At 41.2% G+C, this 23,640-nt stretch overlaps 1 protein-coding gene across 1 annotated transcript in view; it reads right to left on the reverse strand.

The window, feature by feature from the left end:
* The window catches only part of sca (scabrous), a 157,515-nt gene that overhangs the window by 23,949 nt on the left and 109,926 nt on the right, over window positions 1-23,640 (reverse strand). The window contains exon 3 of the mRNA XM_065236011.1: window positions 15,973-16,548. Within this exon, the coding sequence (XP_065092083.1) occupies window positions 15,973-16,548 (576 nt within the window). The remainder of the gene's footprint in view (window positions 1-15,972; window positions 16,549-23,640) is intronic.

The following is a 23,640-nucleotide window of genomic DNA, read 5'->3' on the forward strand; positions in this document are numbered from 1 at the left end:
TGTCGCTTAGTTCGAGATCAAGAGCACATTGCTCTCCAAACCTTGTGTTCACAATTCCTTCCCTGCCATCCATTTGTTACAATTTGTCACCCCTAACCTCGAGATAGCCGCGAGTAATCGGCCCCCGCTTTACTAACGTTAGTTTTAAGTAATTTTGTAATCTAATCTATTTTAAAATAGAAAAATAAATTTAAAAAAATCTTATACCTTTTGGCAAATTTCTATTGCTGATTATTCATAAAATGTAACACCTTGCAAAATGTTAATGAAGATCATGTGTCAAATGAAATGTATAAGCGGTCAAACATACCTTTTATGCATTCTTATAGGACCTATGCAGTGGTCTAGGAATGCAATCTAGTGGAACAAAGTTAATAACTCCAAATCGAGTCATTTTAATGAATTCGTGTCTGCCGAAATGTTTTTTTTTTTTAAATAAAAAGTGACACTTTTAGTAAAAACAAATAATTATGAAAATAATAGCAGTTTGATACACGTTTAGTACAAGTTAATACAAATATGTTATTTCTTTAAGATGGCGTTTGTTATTCTGAACAACATTGCCGACGATACAAGGACACTAAAATGACTTCGTTCCTGGACCACCGTTCATTGGTACGAAAGAGAATTTCGTTGTTAGGAAGGTCTTTTAGCGACAGACGTCCACCAATCCTTTTTTTTTCTTTTTTATAGAGATTTTTAGCCATATGGCTAGTTCATCTCTTCATCCACCAATCCGTGCTGATCGATTTTTAGACAATAAGAAGCAACGAGGAGTTGCTTTGTATCTGAACAGCAAAGTAAAGTACAAGTTCCTTGCTACGTAAGATACTGGTGATGAGGATGATTGCCTTTTTCGTAAGGTAGTTAATTCAAAGTTTGTTTTTGATATTGTCTATAGACCACCAGATGTCAGGGTTTCTAAACATAACATTTTTTTTTTTTTTGATAAAGTAATGAAATTGGGTTGTTAGCGGAACGCTTAAATAAAACAGCAAAAAAGCATAGTTGGAGCTGCTAATTTCTAATAACAGACTAAAGTGGTAATTTTTATACGATGAGGAGATGAAAGTATAGAATTGATAGTTTCGTTAGAGTACGGCAGTGTGAAAATTGCATATAGAGAGTAGTAAGAGAGCTAGGACAACTTTAGGAAGGTACAAATCGATTTTATCATCTATCTTTACCAAACTACCTCTGCCGAATGTTGTTCTACTGTTTGTGTTGTGTAAGAGAGATGACGGTAGAGCATGAGAGTACGAATACAAACAGACTGTCGCGCACGACAACGAAGCGAGTGCAGTAAAAATCGTCGACCGTTTCAAAGCCTGGTCTGCATGGGCTACCCAACTAACAATTTTAGCTGCAGATTAGCTTATACACTGGAGTCGCTTTTTACGCGGGTGATACGTCCCGCGTAAAAAAAAACCGCGTAAAAAAAAACCGCGTAAATTCCGGAATCCGCGTAAAAAAAACCGCGTAAATTCCGAAATCCGCGTAAAAAAAAACCGAGTAAAAAAAGACCGTGTAAGAAAAAACCGCGTAAAAAGCGATATATCGCGTAAATTCTGAAATCCGCGTAAAAAAAAACCAAAATCCGCGTAAAAAAAACCGCGTAAATTCCGAAATCCACGTAAAAAAAAACCGCGTAAAAAAAAAACCGTGTAAAAAAAAAACCGCGTAAAAAGCGACTCCAGTGTACAGCCAAAACTTGGCTTATACAGCTAATTTTTGCCTGTTCAAGCTAGTCTGCAGCTACAATTGTTTGTTGGGTAGTGCTGTTAAAAGAATGCTCTCCTAAAATATTCGTTGAAAAATTATCCCAAAGCCTCTTAGTCCGCTTTTTAAGTATGCTGATGTCCTATACAAATCTACTTCTAACAATAATACACGAAAATAACAACTTAAAGGTATACATACATGGAACCTCCGTTTACGAAGTCATTTTTTTTCTATGTGTGACGCCATTTTGAAATCAAATATGGTGGCTTCCGGTAACAAAAAACTGGGAAATACTGTCGAATAACCCACAACATGGGTATTTTTGGAATCAGGGTGAAGTCTAGGGACCGGAAATCCATGTCTGACGTAATTTTAAAATCCAATATGGCGGCTTCCGCTTACAGAAAAACTTGGAAATTCTGTCAAGTACCCCACAATATTGATATTTTTTTTAATATTAAATTACAATTTTTTTAATATTTAAAATTGTAATTTAAAGTTCTTTTGGTTTTGGATAACGCCTCCAGTCTTTTTTTCCCTGATCCCCAACCTCAAAAAGCCCGGTGGTGCCGACTGGGATTGAACCCAGGCCTCTTGGGGTGAGAGGCAATCACGCTTACCTCTACAACACCGGCGCCACAACGCCTCCAGTCACCTTAGAATGGAACACGCGAATTGACAGATTGTGTTTCTTCCACCGAACACGACATCGGTTATTCAGAAATAAATCCCAAATAACAAGGTTTGCACTAATTCGATTTACGAACATCTGATTTGGTTCGTAAATAGAGGTTCAAGTGTATAATATTCCTCGCACCTAGATGCACTTTTCATCAACGTGCTGTGAAATTATGGAATGAACTGCCTTTGAATTGCAAACTAGCTGTTACATGTGCAAACTTTACAAATCAGAATAAAATAACATTTTCAAAACAGAATTGATCATCTCTCAGTATAGTACGAGCTTTTCGAACATGTGTGGTTGTTTATGCTACGATTCATACATATATTAATACAAAACAGAAAAGAAAATCATAATCTAAATTGATGATTTTTCAGACATTTTTTTGGAAAATGTTTGTTTCCTGATGAAAAATTATAATATGTATGCTAACTTTGCAGTCATAAAGCTTGTGCACGAAAACATTTTGACACTCATAAATAACTGCGGATCATAGACAGAATCAAATCAGATCGATAACGGATATCAAAAGTTTTTTGTATAAAGGTGATATTGGGCCGGCTATGACGTACAAGTGTGAATAAGCCAATCCCAATTAAATTGCAACAATTTTGGTTTGCCCTGCGATGCCACATGTTAAGGTTTTGGCTCATCCGTACTTATATCAGTATATCAGTAGTATTTTCAAATATTAATGATGGAAAGAAAAACAATCGAACTATTTGATTTATTCGAATGTCAACCTAGCAAAATATTCAAAATTCAGAACTCGTTCATCCGATTAACGTAATTCAACAATTTTGCAGGTTTGAGAATGCCTTTCAAATGTGGAGCAAGCACCCGACCACATATCACTGTCGTTTTATCACTTTTGCGACCGTTTAATGAGTATGTCTAATTAGCATATTTGACATATCAATCTTTCTCGGCTGGTGGTGGGTAGGTGTGTAGATTTTGAAACGGTACGCGTTATATCTCGAAATCTCCACTCACACTTATTAGGCCTTGGTAAATCTACTCACGTGCATCCATTGTCACACTCTACTGGAGTGTCGGTAGGGTTAGCTGCCATTTCGTGTTTCCATAATTAAATCATCATCATAATAATACCGATGGAAAGAACGGTCGGAGGGAGACAGATCGAGATAAAACTGCTCGTTAGACATTGGCGAACGTCGGTATGGCGTTGGAACCGCACCGCAGAAGATATTGTCATCTCGTTGCTGGGACTTCCGGCTGTATGTGGATAGTGGGTGAATATGCATACATGCTATTCCGTTCGTCGGCTTGTTTAGCTAGGTCGGATGATTGCAGTGTTCTGAACCGCTTGATCTTCCATTAGGGTACGTTCGTCGAGTTTTGCTTGATTCTTTATTTGGTATGACCTAAACAATATCACGAATCCTGCTCTCATGTCACTACATATCCTGAATTCACCGCAACGGTTACCAACCCTATTCTCTACTCTATTCCGCTCATTTCTAGCTGGATATTTGCAATTCGCAGAGAAGAAAGAACATTTTTCCATTGCACCATTCCAACCATGTCGTTTTGTTCGTCGCACAGCATGAGTTCCACCGCAACAACTGAGAAATGTGCTCATTTGCTCCGGACATCAGGAGCACCAGACTATGATGTCGGTTCAACACTTTGACACAGCACGAGGCCACGGTCAGGTCACCAGTGATGGGTGTGCTCTTTCCACCGGTCGACATAATTTTCCATTGTTAAATTTGCTGTCACCTAACTGCTGAACTGCTCTCCATGCTCCATCGACGGTGCCATCAAGAACAACAGCGGCTCGGTGAAATGGAATGACCACAATATCGCGCAACCAAGTGTCCCATTTGTTGGAAACGACCGTATTAAATAATTTCTATGCACTCGACTTTACTCCAGTCGGATGGAATCAAACAGCATTTGGGGTTGGGCTGGGAGGAGATTGGCTTTTCGGGTCATCCTTGCGTAGCACAGTGGGATGGAAGCTGTTGTTGCTTCGAATTGATATGGGTCTGGGTTCAAAAGCTAGAATGAAAAATTATGTATTTCGGTCTATGGTTCTTGGCAGGGATCTTCTCAGGGGAGGTGGAGCATCCATTGTTTTGTTATGGAAGGTTTGGGAAGCGATAAAGTTTTACTTATATGAAACAGTCGAGCAGAACGATGTTTTAGTGAGCATTCATCAGTCACATTGGAATGCATTTCAGATAAGTTTCACCTATACCCCAGGGTAAAAAAAAACCTAAATTGCAAGTTGAAAGGAAGAGAATGTCGATAAATAGAATCGATACATTGGACTAAATTTAATCCTTTTGAATTATACAAGTTAAAATGATGGATTGAATTCTGTTCTTAGGGGTAATCACTCCCAAACATTATCTTCCTAATATATTCTCAACTATATTGTTTAACTATCAAAACGGTAAGTTTCCGCAAACAGAAAACATAAAGCGCTTATTCCACTCTGCGTATTCAATCAATCACAAATATGAATTTCAATAAACATCGAATTTGTGGCCAAATCTCTGCCATGCAGTTTGCCACCTTCCCCCACTGATCTTCTATGCAATCCCAATCCGGTTTCAATCATAATCGCTCGCTGCAAATCAGTGTCATAAATCAGTCGAGTGTCAGATGGAAACTACTAGCAACTATTCTCCGCTGGTCGATAGCGTATCCCGTGCCGTGTAGTTCGATGCATTTTACTATGACTGGATCAGGTTCCGAAGAGTGTTCGCAAACCTCCCACCAACCAACATCAGCATCAACAATTCACGCTGCGACTTTGAAATAATTTAAATTTCACGCTTGTTGAATTTCGCTGATTCAAACAACGTCCCCCAGCGCAACTTGTTCGTACTGGATCCCATGACAATATCGTTGCATTTGACACATGGACGCATGGGGCAATGGCACACCACTCCACTATTCATCACTCATCGATTTTTAACACCGCCGTTCGTTCGTGTGACGCAGAAAACGGGAAAAAAATCTAACTGTTGTTAGGTCCTGAAAGCCACGTCACTGACAGTAGCAAAATTCATTCCTATATATGACAAGGAATGTCTAAAAAAGCATGGCATGAAATACCGGGTTACCTTGAAAAGGGCCTATCGACATTTTTAAACAAAACTTGTAATGCCATTTTCGCACGAACAAAAGCTCGCCTATGCAAACCAACAATACTGACGGGAGAGGGGGAGAGTTTCCTCTACCCGATGGTGTTGTTGGTTTGCATAGACATGTTAAGAGTCGCGCTTTGTTTACAAAATCTGATAGGCCCTATCCAAATGCTACGCGAGAAATGTTGATATGATCAGTTCTGCCTTCTACTAGTGCTCGGTAAAGGAATAGAAAATCATCGAAGATGCGGTAGAGGGTGAATGTGCGGCGCTTTAACTGACCACTGGTGATGTTTTGGACAGCAGTTCACACTGTGAATGGTTAGATAACAGCATTCGATTTGAAAATGTGTACGGCTGGAAATTCTAGAACCGCCATACGAGAGTTACCTGTCTGGATGTATTTGATTTGTTGATGCGCAAGCTTTCATTGATTGATTAATGTGGCGGAATTCTATTAAGGTTCTTTTGATCTGACCTTCCACGTCCTTCTATGACCTTTCTTCTTTCGAGAAGGGTTCCCTGACTTTCTAAAATTATTCCTCCGCACGATCAGAGGTGGCAAATGAACATTTTTTGCAAAACTATCGTTCAGAGCGAAACAAAACAGCCAGCACACGGGTGGACGTCAATCTATCGTCAACTTAAAACTTAACGAATTCTCAAGTTGATACGTTTTTTCGAAGTGTACCAAAAGCGTACCATAGCGTACCTTTAAGGATTTTGAACGTACCTTAAAGCTTCCCGAAAAACCCGTGTCCCGCCGGATAGACATACGATCTCGGCAATGACCGCGTGAATCGACCAGATTTCCACAGAAATCTGATGCACCAAATGTGTATTTTACAAATATGTAATTTATTTTTAACGTACCTCTCATTTTCACTTAAATGCTTATATTAAACTTTTAAAACCAGTTTATATATGAATTCTGACCACGGAATTGGATTTCTCAAAAAAATAACAAACACCTACGAGCGAAAAAAAAAGTATACACACGGCAAACATCCAGTCAAGGAGGGAGAAAAATCTCATCATCATCTTCAGCCAGTCAAATTATTTCTGCTCAAAGCAATTCCCATGGTTATATTCTGTTTGATGATTGTTCTGCAGGTTATTACACTATTTAATATCCAAACAACCCAACATGCTTTTCTCCCTCAACTATTGATTTGGTCTTAACTGATTTTTGTGAACTTTGTAGCCAATTGGTTACACATGCTGACTTCGGTTCTGATCACCATCCAGTAACTTTTGTAACTCAGGAACTACCCAAATGCGAGGTTAAATTCAATTCAATTATAACAAGAATCATCAGTTCTTGATCCGTCTGAAAAATGTCCATAAAAGGAAATATTAAAGAGCACACGATTCTACAATGAATGTTATCTTGCGGGATTGACAAGAACAAATTAAAACGCAATTATCTGCCCTGAGGAACACAAATTTCGAAAATAATGTGATGAAGTTAGATCGGAGTTCCAAACCCTTTTGGAAGCGAACAGAAATTTTGAAAAATCCTCAAAAGCCTATTGTAGTGCTTAAGGGGAAGTTCACAGCTCAAAAAAAATTTCGTTTGGAAATCTAAAAAATGTTTTTTTTTTCTAATTATGTAAAAAAAAGTTCACGTGGAAAACTTTTTTTGGTAGTCATCATGGCATAAAGTTGGACTCAAAAAACCACAAAACATAGACCATTTGGTTTTGCTGAGGGTCAAATTTTTTTCATGATGAGCTTGAAAACATATTCTTCCATGTAAATTTTATCAACAATCTTGGATATTTGATATTTTTTCCCATTATTTTTCGAAAAATAAAAACATGCATGCAGGGTTGCTTCCACTCACTTGCTATAGAAATATGTTTTTCAGAAGTATGAAATCATTTGATGTTATAATGATACTTTGTACTTGTACGTTACAAGAAGAGGTTGAAAAGTATGCGTTTGACTCATAAAACCTGTCAATTTTGTTTTTAGAGCGCCACAATCAGCGATTTTATGATTCGTGAGCGTTCACTCAGAGTGAGCGCTCACGAGTCGTTCAATCGTTGATTGTGCCGCTATGAAAGCAATATTGATAGGTTGTACGTGTCAAACACATAATTTACAACCTCTTCTTGTAACTTACAAGTACTGATTATCATTGTATCATCTAATTATTTCATAATTCTGAAAAACACTGTTTTATATCAAGTGAGTGGAAGCAACCCTGCATGACCCGTACCTGGAGAGAAATGGATCCAGACTACATTATTAGAACCTGCCGTGCATTCCGAAGCGTCTGGAGGCCGTAATTGCAGCAAGTGGAAACTTGATCGATGATTAACATAGTTTAAGACTCTGAAAAACATCCCTTTTTTAAATAAATAAAAAAAAACTCGAAAACGAAATTTTTGAGATTTTTTTTTAAATTTTGACATTGCTCAATGGTGCAAACATTATCACGCATACGGTACACTGAGATTATTTTACCGAAATCTGTGAAATATTACCAAAATCTCAACAGCTGAACGTTTGGTGAACAGTTCTGTGATTTTTCACAGATATTCGTTGAAAAATTACAGGAAAACTGTTATCTGTTTAGTTGAAGATGCTAATTTCAAATAACAGACTGTAGTGGTAATTTTTATACGATACATGGAGTAGATGAAAGCATAGAGTTGATAGTTCCGTTAGAGTATGGCAGTGAGAAGATTGCATATAGATATTAGAATAGCGAGCTAGGGCAACTTTTAAGGAAGGTACAAACCGGTTTTTTCATCTCTCTTTACCAAACTCCCCCTTTGGAGAGGGATGGTGAGGGGTGCCGTACTCTAACGGAACTATCAACTCTATGCTTTCATCTACTCCATCTATCGTATAAAAATTACCACTACAGTCTGTTATTTGAAATTAGCATCTTCAACTATGTAAATCGTTGACTTCACGTAGAAGTAATACTAAAAACATATAGTCAAAGTGTTATCTGTTATCGCATTCGTTCAGGAGAAAGTAACAAAATAATGTAGTGCTTTCTAAAAAATCACGAAAAATAGAAAATGCTTCCCTTGGACAAGGGGTGCTCCGATCAGCAGAAATATTTAAAAATTTTAAAATCTGGAGCTAAATAAACGTCTCCTTAAAATTTCGTCCAAATCCCACATCTAATTGCTTCTAACTTTGTCTAGAATCTTGTTCAATTTAGCCAGAGTGTATAGCACATCTACATTATTTGAAGCGATGACGGTGGTCCCACCTCTTACCCCTACAAAGGTTCGAGCTGGACGATTTATCTCTAAGATAATTATATACTTTATACTATCAATAATATTTTCTTACATGCGTGTGTAACCTGCTGGCAAATTAGTTATGTTAAGTATAGATGCTTCGATACCCCAAAGTTTGCGGTAATAATTTATACAAAATTCATATGCATCGCAAAATATTCATAATTTGATGTTAAACCCACGGTATTAGGATCTGCGTGAAATTAGAACAGACCACGGAAAAAAAAGTAGAAGGGTCTGTGCCTAGGGGCACGAACGGAAGCTTGACGTAGGACCGCCACTGGACGGAACAAATGTGAACATTTAGTTCTTTTAATTGATCAATCATCAATTATCTTAACTCTTTCCGTTTTTAATTTGTAAGCGTATCAAATTTGTAGTATTTATTTCAAAGAGAAAGTTGATGAAGAGAATCCAAGGGACTGTCAACTTGAGTATTTTCGATTCATCTACCCGACTTTAAAAGGTGTATTTTGAAAGTTTTGTGCATTTCGGTATTAAAATGTATTCAATTCACCCCTCACAGGATTTCCTTCCGAATTATATGAATGGGGCGGGGCGGAAAGTATCGTTTGTGCAGAATATGTAAAAAAAAAGGAGGGACTTCGAGAGATTGAACTCGTGAGAGCTAATTTTCTCTCAAAGTTGATTTTATTGGCTTTCTGGGGACTGAATATACACCCAAAGCGAATTATTCCCACTTCTCTCAAATTCTATATGGATTTTAACACTTCCTACCAGCGTGTTCTGGAAAATGGTCGGACGTTGATTAATCTCACCAATACATTCGGGCCTACAATTCCACTCCTTCTATAGAGACCAGGTTGAGCCTTGATAGCTAGCTGCTTGCGGGAACTGATGACCTTGTCAAATGTCCAAATAATACTCTTAACAAATTTAAGGTGGTCCTGAAAAGGACCGTTTTGTAGTGATGGTTGAGTAATTCTGAGTTTTATATTCAACACAGATGAGGCTGTCGAGTTGTATGTCGTTTGGAGCGAGGGTGACACGCTTGGCATATATGACCGACCCGCAGCGACTCACGAAGAGCTACTGATTCCGATCCATAGTATAGCGGTGCAGCTTTTTCTTCATTTGATGGTTGCTTATGTGGGCTCTGCAGCTCGCTGCTTACAGGCAGCCTTTCATTGTTACTGGAGAACAATTTTCAACGCCACACGCCGAAAGCACTGCTTTTGCTGCTACTAATTTTGACGACCGAACACCACCACACAGTTGTGTGGTCGTTGGGAGCGTGTGGTTCTGAGTATGGCGATGAGTGTGCAAAATATTACGCAATTCCATCCTCCCTATTCGCACGCACCCGAGGATCGGAGGCGAATGCCACTTCGACTTGTTTCGTCTACCTACTACTCTCTGACGACTGTGCTGGGGAAGCAGCATATGCATGTAGGTAATTGGTGGATTTGTTAGTTAATTCGACGTTTTAGGACAATGCTGGACATTTACCAGTTTTTCAATAGTTTCTTGTTAAAAAATCAACATTCAAAAGCATTGTTATTAATGCGTAGCCATATTTATTATCGATTGATGATAAAACTATTGAAATTGGACCAGGGCAGCTGAGTTATTAAAATTCAAAAATTTTCTTAATTTGTTACATATTCCATTTTCGGTTTTCACAAAGTGTACCCCGATATAGAAATCAAAGACGTAGTCCTACGTCAAAAACTACAAGGGACAGCCCTATGACATTTTTCGCAATGGTGACGTACAACTACGTGGTCTTATACATATAATAAATCTTATTTGTTAGTTGCAGCAGGAGCTTGCATTTTGTGTGGGAATAGGAATTTGTGCGGGGTTCTCTTTGTTTACACTCCTTAGTATGACGCACTTGACATAGATGGCCCACAGCGAGTCACGAAGAGCTACTGATTCCGATCAATAGCTGTGCGGCTTCTTCCTCCTTCTATGGATGGTCATGTGGGCTGCAGCTCGTCAGGCAGCCTGTCGTTGTGTACTGGAGAATACCACCACTCACAGTTTTTTGACAGTTAAATGATCTTTATTTCTTGTGTTTGTGTGGTTTACATGTATGAATTTTTCAAGTGACACAGATGCGTCTTTTCAACTTTAGTACAGTGAGATTTTAATTATTATTTACAGTTTCTAGTCCTATCAGGCCTATTTTAAAGTATGACCACCTTGGTGGGATTGGTATGATTTGAATTGGAAAAAGGAGTCTACTTATAACTACTATTTACAACTACAACTAACCTACAACTACTATATACACCTAACCTACTATATACAAATTGCTTATCAAAGCATGTTCTGATAAATTACATTTTTGTGCAAATTTAGTCTTAATTTCGTTAATTCTGGAATCTATTTTGGCAATGCCTGCCTCTTCATGTAAATTTGTTATTCTAGTGTCGAAAGGACGATCAAGAACCATCCTCAGCACTCTATTCTGAGCGACCTGAATTTTGTTCCTGTGAGTCTGTGCACATGATTCCCACACCGGAGCTGCGTAGAGGATCGCAGGTGCTATGATTTGTTTGTAGACGGCCAGTTTGTTCACCCTTGAGAGGCGGGATCTGCGGCAAATCAGCGGATACAGACACCTAACCAAGGTAGAACACTTGACTACAGTTTTCTCTACATGCGAACGGAAGAGGAGCTTTTCATCGATCAACATCCCGAGATAGGTTACTTCGGCGGACCACTCAACCCTTGTGCCATCCATGATTACAGTACAAGATGGAGCCGGTTTCAGTTTGGGCGATTGCCGATGGAGGAACATGATCGCTTGTGTTTTGGAGGGATTGATTTTAATTTTCCACGTGGTGGCATAATCAGCAAAGGCGTTAAGGCATCGTTGAAGTTTGTTCGTTATTTCGCGAGGCATCCTTCCTTTGACGGCTATTGCGGTATCATCTGCGAACAGGAAGAACACGCAACCGTCTCCAAGGGGAGGAATGTCGGAAGTATAAATGCTGTAAAGCAAGGGGCCCAGCAGACTGCCTTGCGGCACTCCTGCTGGGATGGAAAACGTGTCGGAAAGACAACCATTCAACGATACCTTAAACGACCTTTGCTGAAGGTAGTTACGGGTGATTTTAACCAAATGTAATGGGAAGTTGAAGTTACAAAGCTTGTACACAAGTCCGTCATGCCAAACATTGTCAAACGCCTTTTCAACGTCTAACAAGGCCATGGCTGTGGACTTGGATACAGCTTTGTTACTTCGGATGTTATTCATCACCCGTACTAGCTGATGATTGGTGGAGTGCCCCTTTCTGAATCCAAACTGTTCCGGAAGGAGAATGTTATTTTCCTCGACAAACTTGAGCAAACGATTGAGAATGAGTTTCTCGAACAATTTGCTCAGCGCTGAAAGGAGGCTGATTGGTCTGTAGCTTGAAGGCAATGTTGGATCCTTACCGGGTTTGCGGATTGGTATGATTTTTGCTACTTTCCAGATACTTGGAAAGTAGTGCAGTTCCAAACATCTGTTGAAGATAGCGGTTAGAAGAGACTGCACTTTCATGCTGAGTCTCTTCAAGATCAAGTTGAATATACCGTCAAACCCGGGAGCCTTCATGTTCTTGGTGCATTTCAGCGCTGAGCAAATTTGTTGTACTGTAATCATATCCGCCGGAGGCACGACACAAGGGGAGGCATCTAGGTTTTGAACGCATTGCGCAACCTGATCTTCGAGCGGACTTTGGATATTCGAGCCAAGCAAATGCGATGAAGCGACATGCTCGCCGATCGCATTTGCTTTCTCCTGTGGGGTGATTAAAAGCCGATCGTCATCATTTTCGACTTTGAGAGGTGGAATGGGTTTGGGATGAGTTTTCAGGACCTTGGCTACCTTCCAGAATGGTCTGGAGCGGTCGTCCAGATTCTGGACAACACGCCCGAAACTTTCATTTCGGAGTGAGTCCATTCTGGAAGCAATCTGTCTGTTCAGATCAGCCATTTCACGTTTTTTGCCCAGATCTCCAGTCCTCTGAAACTGGCGTCTACGAACATTTCTCAGGCGAATCAAAAGTTGGGTGTGGGAATCAATGGCAATAAACTTACCCCTCACAGGAACTCGTCGGACGCACGCCTCGTCAGCCACGGTTATGGCTTGGTGGAGTCCCTCCAACGCTCGGTCGATGTCCTCCACGGTGTCAAGCGGCGGGTTGTCGATGATGTGCCTGTCTACCAAGCGTCCCAACTGGGCCCAGTTTACGCGATGATAGTCCTTGCACAGGCTTCAAGCAAGAGCCACGTTGCAGCCCAGTTCAGCCACCACCGGTTGGTGGTCGGAGTTGAGTTCGTTCAAGGCTACCGGCTTGGACAAGCCGATATTTGTCAGGAACAGGTCTAGCGTCGATGGGTTGCCCGCCGGTGAGATGAATGTTGGTTCATCCGAAAACCAAACGGAATACAGCCCATGCTGTGAGTGGTCGAACAGGAGACGACCGTTCTGGTTCTGCTGGTAGTTCCGCCAGGCCTCATGGCGAGCATTCAGATCTCCTCCAACTACGAAGCGGGAACCGGTACGGGTGATGGTGGTCAGGTCCTTCTTGAATTTAGCCGCTAGTCCACTGCTGGCGGCACACTGTCGAGGGCAGTAGACGGCGATGAACTGGACGTATCCAGTCGACGACTCCACCTCCACACCAAGGGCCTCGATGATAGAGGTGCGGATATGGGACAGAGTGTGGTATTTTATTCCTTTCTTGACGACGACCGCAACACCACCCCCCCTGGAGCTGGTGCGATCAAGCCGGATAGTGTTGTGGTCAGGCAACCAGAAGCTGTCGCCGGACTTTAGATGGGTCTCGGTTAGAAGGCCCACGTCGATGCTGTGCTTGCGGAGGAAGTCGGCAAGCTCAATCTTTTTTGCTCTTACAGAGCAAGCATTCCAGGTGACGATAGTTAGCGGTTTAGACGCCATACTGGATGATGAACTTACCGAGCACTTGGATCTGTTCGGGCTTATTGCGGCACTTACGAAGAGCACCGGACATGTTGACGAAAATTTCCATCAGTTCATCCGCTGAGAACAGATCGGGGTTGTTGTTTTGCGCTGTTGGTTGTCTCCAGAATCCAGGGGGGGATGGAGAGCTTTGACCAGCAGAATCACCGGAAACTTCTTGAGGGGGGGCGGGTTGCACCCACGAATTCGCTTGCCTTTGCTGGGGAGCACGAAGAGGCGGAAAATCCTCCGTCCTGAATGCTGGGGTTTTGTCCTTCTTGCGTCCTGGTTGATTGTTGCTTGACGCCTGCTTTCGGATGCGTTTGAAGTCCTCGCGTTTGGAGCACTGTCTGTCGGAACCTTGATGTGCACCACCACAGTTAGCGCATTTTATCGCCACGGCTCCATCCGCAGGGCAGTTGGAAGTGGCGTGTTCTTGAGCGCAGTTGCTGCAGCGTGGCTTGATGTTGCAGTTGCGGGTACCGTGTCCAAAATTGAGGCACCTCATACACTGCGTTACGTCACGATGGCCGCCACGGTATGGCTCCCACCGAACGATGATGGAGCAGATCGATCGGATGGCTTGTAGCGCATTGAGCGTCACCGTCCCTTTCTGGAAGTGCACCAGGAAGAGGCAATCCGGGTACGTCTTCACGTTTTCGTCTCTCCTTGTCATTCGGAAGACAGCGATTGGGGCAAGCTTGTACCGGTTGATTTCAGCTTCGACCATCTTGGGGTCGAAGTTTGGTAGACCCCTGATGACTACCTTGAAGGGCTTCTCACCGGGGATGTCGTGCGTGAAGAATTCCGCCTTGGTATCCTTCAGATATTTCACGGCCACTTCGTACTCCGCTTTGGTTCGGAGCATCACCTTGGTGCCGATCCTGCCGAGCTTAAACTCAGCTGCAACGCCCAGCGATGAAAGATCGCCAATCAGCGTGTTGAGTGGGACTTGCTTCACCACCAGTGGAGGAAGCTTCAATTTTGCTGCATTCGGGCTGGCAGCAGCTTCGTTGTCGACGGCGTCGCCGAAATCACCAATGACGCTGACGTTCGTCGCGGTGGCATCGTCCCGTCCACTCGCACCATCGGACTGGCCTTGATTTTTCTTCCTCTTCTTAGACCGCTTCACCGTGGCTGAGGTGGGATTCCCTACATCGGTGGGAAGAGTAGCGTACCTATTCGAAATAGGTACACTCAAGCTACCCTCACCGCTGTTCTTCTTCTCTGTTTTCTCTCGGAGCCTGCTCCGGGAGCGCTGTCTTCCCATCACACGAAGCGACCGACACTACTGACGACGCGATTAAACTGAATGTTTGGAACAAACTAGAAACTTTAGAACAACTCGACAGAGCGAGCAAAGACCGAACTGTACTGCTTGACGTTCAAGCAGAGAATGACCACCACTCACCACGCGGTGAGTGAATAAATACCGTTTGGTGAGACCGGATGGAATTTAACTTTGAAACCTGTGTTAGGGAAATCAGTTTTCGCAGGCAATCAGTGATAGTTTTAATTGTCAAAGCAACAGTTGCACATTCGTGCAATATTCAATACTGACATTTAAAAAAAATATGATAAAGTCTTAAATTTAACAGATGTGTGGAAATATATCTGATTAATTATTGTAATTAGTCCAGGGGCAGCTGAGTTATTAACGTTCAAAATCTTTATTTTTTTGCTACTTGTCCATTTTCGGTTTTCACAAAGTGTACCCCCATATAGAAACCATAGACGTAGTCCTACGTTAAATGAAGTGAATGGAGCTGCTTTTTGTTTGTATTCAGTCTGCACAGTGAACAACTTCACGCTGTGGTTATGATTTTTCACATATTGTTGTCACCGAATGCAATTAACCTATGACTGTAGAACGGATCTCTCTTTCTCGTGTTTTAGTATTTATATGGAATAACTTCCAAATTATAGAGAAAGATTTGTCCTACAGCCATCGGAAATTTAAGCATCCTCCCCCCCCTAGAGATATTTGTAGATATGCCACATTAACTAAACGCATCAGTCAAACTTCAATTCACCTGATTCAATTAAAGCTTTTTTTTCTCTATAAATCAACACTGACATTCAATTTAATTATAGCTTGAAGCACAGATGCCCGACAACCGTCTAGTTTGGCACAGTCAGCCTTCGTTCAGAAAACTCCGACAAAGTCATGAATAATCCATCGCCGTTCAATGTACTCGCCCTCACATTCGTCACCATCGAATCCAATAAATCACTTACCTTCTCCAGCCGGTTATGGGCCATCTCCTTGTGCAGCATTGCCGCTGACTTAATCTTATCCAAATCGCTCTTCATCACCTGTATCTGCTCTTCGAATTTTCGAACGTTTTCCCGTTCCTCCTGAAGTGTGCTCACACTGACGGCCATCGCCTGGATGCTCTTGGCAATATTGTGTCCTTCCTCCCGAAGTAGACCTTGCTCGGAGGAAATCTGTGCCGCGTTGAACTCAACCTTCGAAATCTCCCGCTTAATATCCGGTAACGTTTTTTCAAACTTGTTCTGAATCCCCTCGACATCCTCCAGCAGCTCCAGCATCGATCCGTGCAGCTTATCTAAACTGGCTACCTGCCGGCTAATGTTGAAATTGGCATTAGCCAATCGACGCTGTTCGATTTCAAGGCTCCGCAATCGGTCGGCCATTCGATGGTTGAAGATGTCGTTCAGCTGCCGCTTCATAGCCGTCTGCTTGACCTCCAGTTCGTGCAGCTGCTGGCGGAAGAAGCGATGATGGCGCATCCTATGGTCCGCTTCCGGTTCGACAAAATCGATGGTGTGCGGTAGATGTGATTTCGAGTTCTGTGGAAGAGTGGTAGAAGGAAAAAAAGTAATTAAATTAGTTATGGTACATTGAAGCGTGCTCGAGAGCTGTGGTTGATTGAACTTTAAGAAAATTTAAATTGACTGGGAAGTGAAAATCACACAGATTTGCAATTTGCTTGTTTTCAATTCGTTTATACTATTCCCGATGCAGCAATCCTTTAATCCCCATTGCTGCAATCCCTGCGAGATAAACTGCAATGCATCACCTGTATCAGCCTGGTGTGGGGAAAGTGCTATTCCCCTAGAGTCTTAGCCGCAAAAGCCCCAAACTAACCGCACTAGCCACTTATCTTGTCCGTAAATAATAAATCATCTTCGTGGGCACTCAATTCCCATCTGCTCCTCGAATATCAACCTCTCTCCCCCTATAGTATGGTGGTTTGATTACGGTTCTGTCCAGTCTGTCTACTATCTGCAGCCAAGCCTGCGAGTCCCACCAAATCTAACTCGTAAACACGTTGCTCGCTGAACTTTCACCCTAATGAAATCACCATTTCGATCGAATGAGCAGGCCACAACTCGACCGGAAACGTTCTGACTTGGTGCGTGGTGGTGGTGGAAAAAAAGCACTTCTCTGGCAGTAGGGCACGCCCCTTATTCTCGGACTGGAGGCGCTCCAACGACGATGAATGAGCAAGGCCACCAAGTGGAAAAGTTTTTGGAACGGAAGCGCGATACTAAATTATTTATCGGAAGCGCACACGGGATTCGAAATGCGGGAGGATGAAACATTGCGTCCGGCGGAGAAGCAGAATGACTGAGTGCAGGATTAAAGAGCACCAACTGCTTGTTGCGGCAGATCCTTTGGATGCGATAAGCGAATGGTGTTGCTGTTTCGAAGAACACGGAAATTAAATGAACGGAAGCTTATCGCTGAAGCGCCAGCTGTTTTTGGCGGGTTAAATGGGATGATCTTATGGCTTCCATGGCTGCTCTCACGTCAGTATTCGATCTGAACACTTTACCATTACCAAGGAATAGAGCTTCCATATCCCGTCGTTGCATTTACAACAAGAAACATTATGGAACAAATTTCAGATGAATTACAATGCTCAAACATTTAATCAAATTGCAGGATTACTGGATTTGCTGAATTTTTTAATTACGCCAATAACTAGACCAGTATCACATTAAACACTGGAAAACAATCTTCTTTGTACTTTAAGCTTACTTGAAAGATCTCAAAATAGGTTTTCGAAAATCTTCAAATTTTCCTGAAACGTCCATGAACATTCCCTGCAAACAATGGTGATAGCTTTGGATATCATACTTCCCCCTTAACTTCGCCGTATTTAATTGGCTGAAATTATTTAAAATGGTTCCCAATGGCATTCCCTCCAATCAAAGTATTGGTATAGCTCCATAACGATAAGTATCTTTAAAGCGTTAAGTTCTAGTTTGACTTAAATTGACCTATCCAATTGTAAAATCAGTAGGGTTTAACAGTGATGAGATGGGGGCGGCATCAAACATTTATGTTAATGGTATAATAAACCCTTCAGTCGATATTGCGAACGATGATTGTTTGCTATCTAATATGGCTCAATTCTAGCAATAAAATATTATTACATGTAAAACAAGCTTTGCTCCAGCTTTGCGATTATCGTACCATCATGCCCGTAATGCAAACGAATCCCAACCCACCGCATACGAACGTAGATACCTACATTGCAATTTCGTTCGGATCGATGCCAATCAGAGCAACAGATCGAACAATTTCATCGAACGATTTTATTCCAACCGTACTTCCCCTCTCAACCTCGCCCCGGAGAGCGAGGGGTGGGAGTTTTTATGTTGCTTCATCCTTCTCGATGGTAGTACATCTCCTACCATTCATAAGGAATGCTGTTTTATCCCTCGCATTTATTTGCCAGAACTCTCTTCTGGTTGGGTTTGCTCTGCATCTCAGCAATATTCACGTAGAATGCATGCAAATACGGATACCTACACAAAGTGCTTGAAAGAAAGCGGACTCATCCTTCGTCAGCCAGGGTAAATTTGTATATTTATGTAGGTTACGGAGCGGAGCAAAGTCCTCGTTTGCATTTTCCCTCTCGTTGGGATTCAAATCAAAGTCCGACCGGAAAGGTTCTCGAATAAATATTGCAAATTTAATAAAGATAGGGTTAACGCCCCTAATGTCGACCCAAGTGTCCCTAATATTGGACCCACACATATGTTTCGAAGGAAGTCATTTTCTGACAATGTTTAACTATCATCCTAAACAGGATATTTTTATCGATAGGCCCAATCTTTCGATGCATAGGCCAACATTAGAGCCATTTCTCCGAAATCCCATTTCTTTGTCTGGCTCACTTCCGTTTCACGTGTATCCCCACTGGGTGTTCCACGGTAAGAATAGGACGCAATGGAACAGGCTGCCCTAGCTGGTGGGAGAATAAATATGAGAAATAAGTACAACCATCGGATTGGAACGAAACAGGAGGTCTGCCTCCTCGTCGTCGTCGTGATCGGTGGAGGCGGCGACTGCAGGTTCACATAAGATGCGATTGAAAAGCGATTGGGAACTGAAAGGATGTCGAAAAAATACGCAAAGTGTGAGAAAAATGAAAAGCCCATAAACAGCGAGTAACGAGCAGAAACAGGAAAAAAATACTGCTCACTTCACCAGCCCCTATCTTCGCGGCTGGCTGATGGGGCTTTACCATCGGGACGGGCAATAAACTTCGTTAAGGATCGAGGGTGAGAAACAAAAACATCTGCAAACGTCTGTGGCTGCGAGAATGAATAAGGATGCGTTGCGATTATCTCAGGAACTGAGGATAATGAAAATCCTATGAGCCATCTCTTTACTTTGCATTCGGTGCGGCGAAAAAAAGGCAAAGCACTCTGATGGTCAATCCAGATCTGATGTCTCATCACAATGGTCTTTAGCGGGTACTGTGATGCACCGAATACCCAACGGTTCTCGTTGATTCGGACATTTAATGCATTTATTTTGAAAGCCCAAGTCCCAAGTAACAATTTGGGTTTTATGAAGATCATGACGTAGGCTTGTAGAATGCGTTAAAACCTCGATAAAACTTGCAATGTTACTAGGAGGTGTTTTTGTTTTTCTTATTAATTTATTTGATAAGGCACAACCGAATTAAATTTACAGCGTCGCCGATTCTTGTTCACTATACATCCTAAAAAACTATAGTCAAAATAAGCGAATAATTTTTGCCTAAAATTATAAATGATTTTGTTGGATATTTGTTATAAAGTCTCAACATTCAAATTTCGATGTACCTTGGTAATACTGTACCAGGGAGGCAACTTAAAAATCATCTTCAGAACTTTGTTCTTAATCTTTTGAAGTGCTTTTTTCCTGGTAGTGCAACAACTAGACCATATTGGCACAGCGTAAAGCATGGCGGGTCTAAAAACTTGTTTAAATATTAGAAGTTTATTCGTCAGGCAAAGTTTGGATTTCCTGTTTATAAGAGGATACAAACATTTTATATATTTATTACATTTGGCTTGAATGCCCTCAATGTGATCTTTAAAAGTTAATTTTTGGTCAAGTATTAATCCAAGATATTTCACTTGGTTTGACCAGGAAATTGGAACTCCGTTCATAGTGACTATGTGTTTCAAAAACGACGCTCTAGGCTTATGTCGAAATATTATAAGTTGAAGTTTGGAAGCGTTGGGAGAAATCTTCCATTTTTGTAAATAAGAAGAGAAAATATCTAAACTTTTCTGCAGTCTGCTGCAAATAACACGAAGTCCTCTTCCTTTAGCGGAAATGCCTATGTCATCAGCGAACAAAGATTTGTGGCAACCCTGAGGCAAATCAGGGAGGTCCGAAGTGAAAATGTTATACAACATAGGCCCAAGAATGCCACCCTGAGGAACTCCTGCTCTAACAGGTAGTCGATCAGATTTGGAATTTGGATAATTTACCAGCAGAGTTTTGTTGGTTAAATAATTTTGAAGTAATATCATAATAAAGAGTGGAAATTTAGCAATCAAAACTTCATGCCAAACACTATCGAATGCTGAAAGTATTTCTTGAGATATTCCAAAAGTTACTGGAAGGTGATCAGAACCGAAGTCAGCATGGGTAACCAATTGGCTTCAAAGTTGACATGAATCAGTTAAGACCAAATCAATAGTCGAGGGATTTCTTGCTGAAGAAAAGCATGTTGGGCTGTTTGGATATTGAAAAGTGTAATAACCTGCAGAACAATCATCAAATGGAATATTACCATTGGAATTGCTTTGAGCATTATTCCATGAGCGGTGTTTTGCATTAAAATCACCAATAATAAAGAATTTAGACCTATGACGAGTAAGTTTCTGAAGGTCACCCTTGAGAAAATTCTTTTGCTGGCTTTCGCATTGGAATGGCAAATAGGCAGCTATAAACGTAAGTTGTCCAAATTTTGTTTCAACAGAAACTTTGGTTTCAAATGAATAAAAAATTCGATTTGATTCGTCTATGAACAATGATGGCAACGCCACCACAGGGTCAATCAAGACGATCATTTCTATAAATGAAATAATTTGCGTCCCTCTTAACATTATGGTCAGGTTTAAGGAACGTTTCAGTTATAACGGCAATATGCACTTTATGTTCCCTCAAAAAGTTTAATAGCTCGTCTTCATTATCTTTAAGAGATCGCGCATTCCAATTTAAAATATTTAATGATTGTAAATCCATCATGATAATACTGTTCGTAATTTTTACTCCAGTTTGAATAGCATCAAACATGGAGCTAGTTTTTAGCATATCAGTAATCATGTCAATTAATGATTTCTGTAAAAACTCCATTTTAAGAGCAGTAATGCTTCCTAAGTCAAAATTTTCAAAATTCCCGGTAGAATTACGTTGGCTAGTATTTTGATTTTTACCCGCTGCAATAGCAGCATAGGTAGCTCCATTTACTCGCTGAACATTGTCATGACGATATTGTTAGCAGCGAGGGGAGCAAGCATAGATGAAGAATTTCAAGCAGGGGTGATATTTGTACCTATGGGTACGAATGTAGAATTTGTTCCTCGCTGACCATTGTTAACAGCAGAGGAATTTCCCTAGTAGCACTCTTGTCACAAACCGGTTGAGATAACTGCAATAGAGCTCATTTTAGTCACAATCAAGTTGCTGAAACTTTGTGTGACAGATGTGTGTTACTTGGGTTGTACCTGGTCGGAAACGTGGAACGTTTCCTACCTGTCGCTTAGAACGAGATTGTAGGATCGCTTTGCGAGTCTTCAATTCCCAAAAATTGGATTCGTGGTTTTCACCACAATTTGAACATTTAAATTTCTTAGGATCTTCCTTCACAGGACAGTCGTCCTTTACATGAGAAGAATCACCACAATTCATGCATTTAGCTGACATGTAGCAATTTTTTGTTCCGGGACCCCATCCCTGGCACTTACGGCACTGGGTGCGATTTTGGAAATTTCCTCCAGTCTTCCTTAAGTGTTTCCACTTCTCTCGGACATGGAGCATAAGGCTAGCATCTTCCAAGGCCTTAAGGTTGTTCAGTTCACTAGACTTGAAGTGAACTAACTTTTTTTTTAACTAGTATGTTTATTTGGAAGGCTCAATCGCGTTAGCTTTACGGAGCCGATAATTCATTGTTCTTTGTTTGTAACAAAATTCACTTAATTCTATGTATAGTAGGAGTTGGGCCGAGTACTCGCGGCTTACTCGAGGTTAGAGTGGTACATTGTCGAAGGATAGGATCAGAAGAGGAGGAGCTTGGGGGTAAGGTTTCGTTGTCTCATCAGAGCGTTGTCGCCAGTATGAATGGTAGTGCGGTTCTAGTTTCGTCTGGAGTTCGACCGGCTACGGTGGGTGACCAGTGGGCGACGATGAGACTCATCGAGACGGGGGGACAACCCGAGCAAAGTCTGAGATCAAATTGAAATCTAAATTTGATGTTGTGATTTCGCTGATAATGATTACTCTGGTTGCTGTCGTTTTGGTCGTTTTAACGGTTAAAATATCAAAATTGAGAGCAAAAAAATCTTCCTGTGACATCACATTGAAAACTATTTCTGCTATCAGTGAGAGCAAACTGAAAACCAAATTTGATATCCATTTTTCCTGTTGATAGCAAAACAAGTATTCAATTTGATGTTATGCTAAGGCAATGAAAACAAACCCGCAACAACATATTTCTCGAGAGCAAATGTACAGCACAATGAAAACAAACTTAGGTATCAAATTTGTTAATTGCCTAAACTGAAATCAAATTATGATTTCAGTTTGATGTTGATATCAAAACTAGATTTCAATTTGCTGTCATTTTGATGCTGTACTTTGCTCGGGAAGACAAACAAAAACTAATAAAGAGAGACTAAAGACCAAGGAATTAAATTCTTATACTAGACATTTGAAGAAACACTAACTAAAAATCATCAGAAATCCCGTTGCACGAATCGCCAGGATGGGATTTCATTTTCATTTTGATTACTTGGAGTGGCACAACTCCAAGTAATTTTGCCAGTTCATCTTTGATCTGATCCAGGGATTCACCACAGGGCAGTCCTTTCATGACAACCTTGAACACACGTTCAGTTTTGGTGTCGTAAGTAAAAAATGTGTGCTGCTTCTCAGTAAGATACTTGAGAAGACATTTAAATCCGTCCAAGGTTTCAGCCAAAACACGGCATTCACCCCGACGTCCAATGTGTAGTGAAAGCTTAACTTTCACGAAGTTCAAAATCGGAATCGGAAGTGGATATCACAAACGGGGGAATCTTTTCCTTCTTGGCCGGGAAAGTTTACTAGAATGTTTCCTCGATGATGGATCATTCTCATCATCCGTCAGCAAATCAAATTGGTTGCTCAAATTAATTTCATCAGTTGAAGGATCAAGAGATTGCCCTTTTCTTTTGCGTAAAGGCACCATGGCGACAGTAATTTTTTTAATCCAAATAGTCTTCCAAGCAGACTACTATAAGGAATTTTCTAAATCGATATCCAAGAAGGATTACCTGGGGTAGGGTCGAAGAGGAATAAGAGTCAAATAAGGTAGAAAATTTAGTAGACTAATTTTTCTCCAACGTTAGTTTGAAGCATTTGCCAGCTGGCACCATTTGAACCGA

The sequence above is a fragment of the Ochlerotatus camptorhynchus genome, unplaced genomic scaffold, assembly GCF_037179485.1.
Source record: "Ochlerotatus camptorhynchus isolate MF236.1 unplaced genomic scaffold, CSIRO-AGI_Acam_v1.1 ptg000516l, whole genome shotgun sequence".
Taxonomy (NCBI): Eukaryota; Metazoa; Arthropoda; class Insecta; order Diptera; family Culicidae; genus Ochlerotatus; species Ochlerotatus camptorhynchus.